Source organism: Monodon monoceros, unplaced genomic scaffold (genome assembly GCF_005190385.1).
Source record: "Monodon monoceros isolate NGI ecotype Baffin Bay Population unplaced genomic scaffold, NGI_Narwhal_1 Super_Scaffold_13, whole genome shotgun sequence".
In the NCBI taxonomy this organism is placed as follows: Eukaryota; Metazoa; Chordata; class Mammalia; order Artiodactyla; family Monodontidae; genus Monodon; species Monodon monoceros.
In genome coordinates, this window is record NW_021703769.1 from 80,801,809 (window position 1) to 80,812,501 (window position 10,693).

Sequence of the window (10,693 nt, forward strand, 5' to 3'; positions counted from 1 at the left end):
AAAAAAAAAAAAAAAAAAAAAAAAAAAAAAAAAAAAAAAATCCAGGCTGGCTTTTTTGTAGAAATTGACAAGCTGATCCTAAAATTCATATGACAGTTGAACAGATCCAGAATAGCCAAAACAGTCTTGAAAAAGAACAAAGTTTGAGCACTCATACCTCCCAGTTTCCAAACTTACCACAAAGCTATGGTAATTACTGTGGTCTGAATGTTTGTGTCCCCCTCAAATTCATAGGTTGAAACCCTAACCCCCTAAAGTGATAGTATTAGTAGGTGGGGCCTTTGGGGCAGGTACTTAAGTCATGAGGGTAGAATCCTAATGAGTAGGATTAGTGCCTTATAACAGAGATGCCAGAGAGATTCCTAGCCCCTTCTGCTCTGTATAAATAAAACGAGAAGTCTGCAAACTGGAGGAAAGCCTTCACTCAACCATGCAGGTACTCTGATCTTGGACTTCCAGCCTCCAGAACAGTAAGAAATAAATGTTTGTTGTTTATAAGCTACCCAGTCCCGTAGTATTTTGTTATAGCAGACCGAATGGACTAAGACAGTAATCAAGACAGAGTGGTCATGGCATGAGGAGAGACCTGTAGATCGATGGAATAGAATTGAGTGACCACAGATAAGCTCTCACATTTACAGTGAATTGATTTCCAACAAGGGTGTCAAGATAATTCAATGGGGAAAGAATAGGCTCTTTTTTAAGAATAGGCTTTTTAACAAATGTTGCTGATACAGCTGGATATCCACCTGCAAAGGAATGAAGTCGGACCCCTTCTTCACATCAAATACAAGAACGAACTCAAAATAGATGATAGACCTAAATGTCTATTTAAGAGGTAAAATTATAAAAGAAAGCTAAAAGTATAAAACCCTTAGAAGAAAATATAGGAGTAAATCTTTGAGACTTTTGGTTAGGCAAAGTCTTACTAGACATGACACCAAAATCACAAGCAACCAAAGAAAATAGATGCATTGGACTCGATCAAAATTAAAAACTTTGTTGTTTCAAACAAAGTATAAAGCCAGCCCGCAGAGTAGGAGAATATTTGCAAATCACATATCTGATAAGGATATTTTATCTATAGATACGTAGATATTTATACAGAGTTGTCTCTTGGTATCTGCTGGGGATTGGTTCCAGGACCACCACCCCCACCCCGATGGATACTGAAATCCATGGATGCTCAAGTGCCTTATATAAAATGGCATAGTATTTGCATATAATCTATGCATATCCTCCCATATACTTTAAATCATCTCTAGATTACTTATAATACCTAATACAATGTAAATACTATATAACTAGTTGCCCGGGGTACAGCAAATTCATTTTGCTTTTTTGGGACTTTCTGGAATTAAAAAAATATATTTTTTCATTTCATGGTTGGTTGAATCCATGGATGTGGAACCTGTGATATAGAGTGGTGGCGGGGTGCAACTGAATATAGATATCTATAGATAAGGGTATTTAGAATATACAAAGAATTCTCACAACTCAATAATAAAAAGGCAAATAGCCCAATCTAAAAATGGGCAAAAAAAAAAAAAAATCTAAATAGAAATTTCTCCAAAGAAGATATATCAATAGCTAATACAGCACACAAAAGGATGCTCAAAGTCATTAGTCATCAGAGAGATGAAAATTAGAACCACAGAGATATAAAACCACGGAGACCGACAACAACAAGTATTAGTGAAGATGGGGAGGAACCGGAACCCTCACACACCGCTGGTGGGGGTTTAAAATGGTGCAGATGCTGTGGGAAACATTCTGCCAGTTCCTAAAAATGTTAAACGTATAACTCAGCAACTTCATTCGTAGGTTTACAAGAGAAATAAAAATATAAGTCTACACAACAACCTGGACAACGTCATTCACAATAGCCAGAAAGTAGGAACAAGCCAAATGCCCATCACCTGATAAGTCGATAAAGAAAATACGTTATATCTATACAATAGAATATCACTCAGTCATGAGAAGGATTGAAGCACTGATTCATGCTACAACATGGACGAACTTTAAAAACATGTTAAGTGAAAGAAGCCAGTCACAAAATACCACATATTCTATGATTCCATTTATGTGAAATGTCCAGATGGGCGAATCCAGAGACATAAAGTAGATTAGTGGTTGCTAGGACGGGTGGGGTTTGAGGTTAAATAAAGAGTGGTTGCTGACGGGTACAGGATTTCTTTCTTGGGGATGATGAAAATGTTCTAAGTTGATTGTGCTGATGGTTATACAACCCAGCGAGTATGTTACAACCAATGAATTATACACTTCAAATGGATGAATTGTATAGTGTATGAATTATATCTTGATAAAAATTGTTATATAAAAAAATACTAAGTGAAAAGTTTGCAGAACAACATATAATATGAATATATTTTTGTGAAATAGTGTAAGTTCATAGTAAAACACTATATTCTTAAAAATTAGCAAAATTTGTGACGTTTGCGTAAGTGTAAGAGACATTAGTGATATAGTAGCTTTAATCATGTAACAAATCTGGTGACAAAATTTCTTACCAGTAATCGATCCCCCCTCATTAATAAAATACTAACAACACTTAGTATTTATTGCATTCTTTCTGTATGCCAACATTGTGCGAAATTCTTATCATGCATTTTGTCTTTGTTTTTCACAACACTTGATGATGGCCCCGTATTTTCTGTAACTCTCCCCTTTCTTTCTCCAACATACCAAAGTTTACATTTCCAAAATTGTATTATTTATCAGAATATCAAAAATGGACAGTTCCTTTTATTGTTAGCAGTAGCTATGAAGGTAAATACTGTAGGTCTTAATTGGAATTGGTATTAATGTGATCCTGTGAGTTTTAAGAGCACATTGATAAATCCATCTGCATGTGTTTAAAGATTTTAAGTTTAAACTAAAGCATTTTGCATTTGTTATAGTTGATGCCCAATGGAAGGAGAAAAGACTTTTTGTTACTTGTCAGCTTTTTGTTTAATGTAATGCTAAATTTGGAAGACAATCTATGGTAAAGATAATTTTGTGGGGTTTTTTCCCCATTGCAAATATAGGCTAGTGCCTCAGTCAGTTTGGGCCGCTATAACAAAATTCCATGGACTGGTGGCTTAAACAACAAACATTTATTCCTTGTAGTTCTGGAGGCTGGAAAAGCCGCAGATGAAGGTGCTGACAGATTAGGTTCTTGGGGAGGGCCCTCTTCCTGCCTTCTTTCTTGCTGTGAGAACAAGCTCTGTGGTCTCTTTTTTATAGGGGCACTAATCCCATCATGAAAGCCCCATCCCCATGACCTCATCTAAACCTAAGCACTTCTCAAAGACCTCACCTTTAAAAACATCACATTGCAGGCTAGAGCTTCATCATATGAATTTTGGGTGGGGATACGATTCCGTCCATAGCAACTAACTATGATGGAAATCTTGTCCATAAGTGCTAACCCTAGCATTTTTTTGTTTGTGTTTAGTATTATGTGCCAAGAACCTTGCAAAGAAAGACTTCTTCAGTAAGTAAAACACCCATTTTTGCTCTCTTACAATATTAATGTTCTTCACATATTTCTGAAATTTAAAACTTAAAAAAAAAGCAACCCTGGGAGTATTCTCCTAAAAGTCCTGCCCTTTGCTGACTAGAAATCCACAGTTTGACAAGCTTCCTTTCCCAGTTGACTACCACATAGAGACTCCGTAGCTCCAAGGCACAGAATTTATAACTCATATGAGAACAACTCTCTCTCATTCCCTATTCCGGCCACCACCCTGTTTTCTCTGTCTTTCCATCCATTAATGTATTGCTTTCTGCTGGGTGAAGTCTCCTCAGCTCCAATACAGACAAGACAGTTTTCTATAAAACGTCTGGGTTTGAGTAAAATTGTTGGTCAAATTTGATCAATTAAATCCCACTTTAAAAGCCTTGTAATTAAAGGAATTGTAATAAAAATATAAATGGAGGATCCTTTTCTAAAGGAAGGAATCACCTCATAAGAAGTTCACCTACTATAAAGTAGGCGCCTGCAGCATGATATTTTTCACACTCTTTCTGATCCTCACAAGAATGCTGCTCCGTTCCTAAGTGGTTCATCTCATGCTTTAAAGGTAAAGAGACTTAGGCTCGCAGACTCTATTCAAGTAGCTAAGAAGCTCCAGAGTGATGGCTCACGTCCAGGTCTATCTCTAAAATCCTTACCTGGCCACCTCTCTGATCTTATAAACCTGTCTGATTCATACTCCAGCATTTAGCAACTTACCTAATTAAAACCCGGTGAATACTTGCTTCCAGAGATAAAATAGACGAAGACCAGTAAACAAGATTTCTAGGTATTATTATTTTTTAGAAAGTATAAATATAAATAATTGTAGACACCTTTCCCTCCATTTAGCTAGCCCCACTGAGTGATCATCAGAAATGGAAATTTGAATTTAAGCCTATTTTTAGAGTTTTCATTTCTAGCCTCTAAAAATCTGAGGAGGATGTCATTCTGGGTTGTCTTTCTTAGAAAGCTTAATGGAAAGAATTTATTTTGCTGATTGAAACTAACCTTAAACTTGAGAAAAAAATATACCAGGGTAGTCTTCTTAATCAAATAGATGACCTTGAAGCTCGCTTTACTTGCAGGACTGGGTTCTGTCTTCTCATCCAGTGTGGCTGTCCCCTCTCCCCTAGGACTCCCTGACCCTTTTGCAAAGATCGTTGTGGATGGATCTGGGCAGTGCCACTCAACGGACACTGTGAAGAACACGTTGGACCCGAAGTGGAACCAGCACTACGATCTGTGAGTTGATTATCCTATAAGCCACTTGGGGAGCGGCAGGAAAGTTGGTATCTAACTTGTAAGAGAAGCATTTAATTTTTTTTTTAAAGGGATTATTAAACTTCTTACTGATAACAAACGTGGATGGCCAAACAAATACATACTGCCTACTTTTAGAATTCATATACTTGGAAGTTCTTGTGTTTGACATTTTCATATATTTTAATGGTTTGCTTCTGTAACTGTGGTCTTCAAACTTTCAATCTCCTGGCCATACTAACAGGAAAAAAGGGTCATAGTTCAGGTCCCCTATGTGCTACTGTTTTTTTCAGCAAAACCCAGAACATGGTTGTAAAATGCATTATTTGAAATACATTATTATTATTATTTTATTTTTTTAGATGTTGGGGGTAGGAGTTTATTAATTAATTTATTTTTGCTGTGTTGGGTCTTCGTTTCTGTGCGAGGGCTTTCTCTAGTTGTGGCAAGCGGGGGCCACTCTTCATCGCAGTGCGCGGGCCTCTCACTATCGTGGCCTCTCTTGTTGCGGAGCACAGGCTCCAGATGCTCAGGCTCAGTAGTTGTGGCTCACGGGCCTAGTTGCTCCGTGGCATGTGGCATCCTCCCAGACCAGGGCTCGAACCCATGTCCCCTGCATTAGCAGGCAGATTCTCAACCACTGCGCCACCAGGGAAGCCCCCATTATTATTATTTTACATATTTATGATACAAATATATAATATATATATATTTCTGTTGATTTTTAAAAATTTTTGCTTTTTAGTACAAATATATTTTCTGCAAGAGAAAATAAAGTTTGGTATGACTGGAGGTATATAAGCCCACACACCATCAGACAATTTCTTATATTCATTTGTTAAGTGGATCGCACTTTGAAAATCTATTTTGTAGGCACCTATGTTTTCATGTCCCTGCTAAGAAATTTTTGTCCAAGTAATGCTGAGTGATTATTATTGGCTTTTTACTAACACAAATTGAACTGGGTTTGAGTGGGATTTTTAGTAGTTGGATCCTGAGGCTCATTTGCAGTTACACTGTGGCACTGGAAGTAGCCTGGAAAGTGGTTGTCAGTCCATGTCCCGAAAGCTCCCTTCTGTGGTTGACCTACATGGAGAGAAAGTGGCAGGTTTCCTGTCTGAGTTAGTGCCCTTTTGTGTACTTTGGATGGATGTAAGTAGTCCTTTGTTGCAAATTAGTATTCTCTATTAAGCCTAATTGCTGGGGTTTTGTTTTTGTTTTTTTTTGGCCACACCATGCGGTATGCAGGATCTTAGTTCTCCGACCAGGGATTGAACCGGTGCCCCTGCAGTGGAAGTGCAGAGTCTTAACCACTGGACCGCCAGGGAAGTCCTGGTGGGAACTTTTGAATCCTGCCATTATCCTTTGGAACTATAAAAATATAGTAAATCTCTGTTATAAGATTATTATCATTATGTGGTTGTCTGCATGTGTTTCTTACATAACCGGTTGTAGTCCTTTCCCAGCCCATTGAAGTTAGTAGATATATACTTATTAAGCGCCTGTTAGCTGTGGATATAGAGCCAACATTATTTTAAAAGGATTCTTCTGGACTAACAAGTCAATCAGATAAAATCTCAATGGGCTATCGCAATTGAGAAATACAATTAAAAATGAGTTTGCATGTTGGTTTCAGATATGTTGGGAAAACGGATTCTATAACCATCAGTGTGTGGAACCACAAGAAAATTCACAAGAAGCAGGGAGCTGGCTTCCTGGGGTGCGTGCGGCTGCTCTCCAATGCCATCAGCAGATTAAAAGATACTGGATGTAAGAACCCAATGTTTTTCTGCCTCTTAATGCAACTGAAGAAGGCTTATGGGGCATCATTTTTTATTTTATTTTTTTGAATACTGAATACAGAATTCCTGCCTTCCTCTCTAGCTAACATTTCCCTGGGTTAAGTTTTGAATTGTTTGTTTGCAGACCAGCGTTTGGATCTATGCAAACTAAACCCCTCAGATACTGATGCAGTTCGTGGCCAAATAGTGGGTAAGAACTTTCTCATCTGTATAAAGAGATAATTTTTACAGACTTAACCTTCAGCTCTTCATCACTGAGAAAACACATAAAGGCACTGACCGATGGTGACATACTTCGAAGGACAGGCCCCATACAGGGGCCATCTCTCCAGGACTAAACGATTTCGTCTTATGTGGTTTTTATTATTTTATCTAATTCCCTTCATTCTGTCATTCAAGGTGGAGTTAAAATGACTAAGGTACGAAAAGATGCAGGGTTATAATTTGTGATGTAACTTTGATCGTCGCATGAGCTGACAATTTGTCATATTATCCAAGGGCAGATGATAGAAATGTGGCCACATACGCAAGAGTTAAGAAATAGTTCCTTCAGGAGGACCCATCATATATGTAAAAGGCAAAGAGAATTTCTGAAGACTTCCATGTAATATGATTTTACAGAGGACTGACTTATTTAGAATGAAGAAATAAAATGTGCTCATGTCATAAAGCGTTGACTGGAGGTATCCCACTGGAAGTAATTTATCTGTTAAGTAGCTCATCCTGTTATCCATCCCATTTTTATTAGCATTTCAGGGTTACCCAAATATTGACTGTATGCATTGCAAGCAATCAAAGAAAACAGTATTTCAGCAGCACACCAGAGTGACTTATGGCCCCAAATCTTTTAGGTATTGTCTTATGTAGACCTGACCCAAGATAAAGGGACAGTGGATATCCATCTGAAAACTCCTGTCACGACAGAGTTCCCACTTACTGCCTTTCTATTTGTGATTTCTTCTTTTCTTTGTGGAGGGATGTGCTGGGGAAAAATGAATAACTGGAAGCAGCTTCATAAGTGTCTTTGTTGTTCATAGTAGGGACAGAGAATCGACACGTAGGTGCATCCAGACCTTGCACATACTGACAGTGCTCTCTGTGTCCTTATTAAACATAAGTCAAAATCTTCTTAAAATATAAGGTACCTTGGAGGGAGTGAAATTGTGTTCTGTTATTTTGATGAAGAGCACAGACAACACAGCATCTCTTTCTGCTCCACGTTTACAAGGAGTGTTCCAAGTGGTATGCGTTCTGTGCAGCCAATGAGTGAGATGCTTCATACTTGAAAGCATAGGAATGTGTATGTGTATGTATAGACATATGCCTCACTTTTTAAAATAATATCATACATAAATTACACATTTGCAATGGCTCACTGTGTTACAGTTGTATAAAATACCACTGGATTTTAATGCAGGATGTTCTTTTCTTTTTAGTCAGTTTACAGACACGAGACAGAATAGGCACTGGAGGGTCCGTGGTAGACTGCAGAGGGCTGTTAGAAAATGAAGGGTACGTATCACTGCAGCGATGCCCACTGAGTTCTCTGCTGCCCAGGCTCTCGCACTGTATGAAAGTTTCCTTCACACCTTTTCAATGCGTTGAATACTTGAGGTGCAGTCTTGGGATAACACTGGGATCCAGTTTCCTCGTTTGTAAAGGAAGCTGTCAGAACTAGTGGGGTAGTGCCCCAAAGGCTCAGGATCCAATTTACAGAGGTTCCCGCTGGCCAAAGAGCATCAGTAAAGAATTATAACTGCAGTGGATTAAAGCAATCCATTGAGTTCATAATGATACAGGGAGAAATAAATTCTAAAAAACCCAAAAACCGAAAAACACCCTCAAAAATTCTCATTGGTCACTATCACAATTTTTCAGTTCCCCAATGAGTTAACTATTAATGTCATTAATAGTTGCTGACAACATCATGAAAGAGGGATAATCTGACATGAACTTACATCTTGGAGGTCCAGGGGACGGGAATGGGTTGCACAGCCCCGGGGATAAGCTCCATCCAGAGGGGGGCACCCTGTAGACTGTAGCAGACAACCTGGTGTCTTCAACAAATACACTGCAAGAAAAATAACTAAAAAGGAAGGAAGAGAACCTATAAGTTAATAAAAGAGATTTAAGGGACATACCTATTAAATGCGGTGTGTGGACCTCGTTTGGATCCTGATTAATGAGACAGTTGACCGGAGAAATTTGAACACTGACTGGTATTTGATGATATTAAAAAAATGATCGTACATTTTTGGGGTCATGATAATGGTAAAAGGCCTATCTCCCAGAGGTCTGTGCTGAAATATTTAAGGATGAAATGGTAAAATGTTGGGATTGGTTTCAGAATAATCCAGCTCAGGGGGGAGGAGTTGGGCGCGTGGCCACGAGACAATCACTGGAGCTGGGTGATGAGTCCAGGGCGTTCACTGAACTAGTCTCTCAATTTGTGTGTCTCTTTGTACTTTTTCAATGTAGAACGTTTTTCAGAAGTACTTGCTTATAAGGGAAGATAGCCTATTAAGGTAAATTGTCTCCACAATTGTTCAGGGGATCAAGATTTATGTTAAAAGTCACTTTTAAAGTCATTGTGGTATTTTATGTAACCAGGAGTTCTATTATAGAATAAAATGACAAGGAAAATGGAATGTTTGGATATGATTCTGACTCAAGAAAAGTGAAATCTCACTTTCTGAGCTCCTTATAGAACAAGGTTGGTGTTTTCCAACCGTTTGCCTCTGCCTGAGGATGAAATCCTACGAGTGGCCTCAGTGGCACTTTACACATGGCTCCCTTTGGTCACTGGCTCCTCATGAAAAAGTCTGGCTTTCCAATTAAACAGGACAGGACGAATTATATGAAACTAAGCACTGGGGACATTCTGTCATATTGCTCAAGAAGAGCAAAACAAATGGAAGTGAGAGCGTGGCATGGAACTTACGGGTGCTTCTTGGTCTTCAGCCGGTATTGTGATGTGGGCTGTGGTCTTCCCCTTCTAGAACTGCGTATGAAGACTCAGGGCCTGGAAGGCCACTCAGCTGCTTCATGGAGGAACCAGCCCCTTACACGGATGGCACTGGGGCTGCTGCTGGCGGGGGTGGCTGCAGGTCTGTGGAATCCCCGAGTCAGGATCAAAGACTTCAGGCCCAGCGACTGCGAAGTCCTGAGGTCCGAGGGTCACTCCAGACGCCACAGAACCGACCTCACGGCCACCAGTCCCCGGAACTGCCCGAAGGCTACGGTGAGGGCATCCACCCCGCTGTCCCGAGAGCGATCGGTGACGTTTCAGACAGCTTTAATGTTTTCAGCTTTTTTTAGTGACTCGTACCTGCCAGAAGTGCTGATGTTTGCAGAGGTGTGCCCCACGATGGTTGTGTCAGTGTAAAGAAGAGTAACCCGAGATGGTTGACAAATCTTTCTTGTCATGAACTTGTCCGCAATTGCTCCCATCTCCCAGTGTAGCAGTTGTATGAAGATTTTAGGCAAATGAATATCAAAGAAAACCGAGAGGAGTGGGGCAGGGGCCTGGATGGGGGTATTTGTAGTGCCCTGGGATTTGAATGTCGGGAGGACGGCCTTGGGTACGAGTGAAAGGATGGGATCTTTTGACAACCACAGAGGGAGCACCTAAATGCAGGAGGAATCCAAGTAGATGTGGCAGATCAGACCGGAAGTAAGAGCTAATGCAGGGGCAGAGGTCAAGGTAGGGTCAGTCCCGAGGTGGCAGGTCCAGGGGTGTGGCCGCCCCTCCAAGTGGGAACAGGAGAAGTAAGGCCCATCAGGGCTTGTGACTCGCAGATGCCAGGCAGAAGTTAACTGCTGCGCCTCAAACCCTTCTCTCGGTGCTTTTAAAGACTGTTGGAAGGAAGCTGGGACGCTGTGCTTACAGGATTGGTTGAAAACTCTCTTTGGAATTGAATGTAACTACCGTACCCCCCACTTTCTCATGCAGAACAGAGAACAACGGTGCAGGGGCAGGTTTACTTCCTGCACACGCAGACTGGAGTTAGCACGTGGCACGACCCCAGGATACCCAGGTAAGTTTCCTAAAATTCTCACCATCAAGGCCATTTTCCAGCAGTTGCCTGGGCCCCCCACCCCGGACTGT

General features: G+C 40.2%; 1 protein-coding gene across 4 annotated transcripts in view; it reads left to right on the forward strand.

The window, feature by feature from the left end:
• SMURF1 (SMAD specific E3 ubiquitin protein ligase 1) overlaps window positions 1-10,693 on the forward strand; it is a 103,688-nt gene that overhangs the window by 71,933 nt on the left and 21,062 nt on the right. For all 4 annotated transcript variants that reach the window (XM_029221768.1, XM_029221769.1, XM_029221770.1 and 1 more), the window contains exons 2-8: window positions 3,461-3,499; window positions 4,657-4,765; window positions 6,420-6,553; window positions 6,710-6,775; window positions 8,022-8,097; window positions 9,585-9,826; window positions 10,538-10,622. In XM_029221768.1, the coding sequence (XP_029077601.1) occupies window positions 3,461-3,499; window positions 4,657-4,765; window positions 6,420-6,553; window positions 6,710-6,775; window positions 8,022-8,097; window positions 9,585-9,826; window positions 10,538-10,622 (751 nt within the window). The remainder of the gene's footprint in view (window positions 1-3,460; window positions 3,500-4,656; window positions 4,766-6,419; window positions 6,554-6,709; window positions 6,776-8,021; window positions 8,098-9,584; window positions 9,827-10,537; window positions 10,623-10,693) is intronic.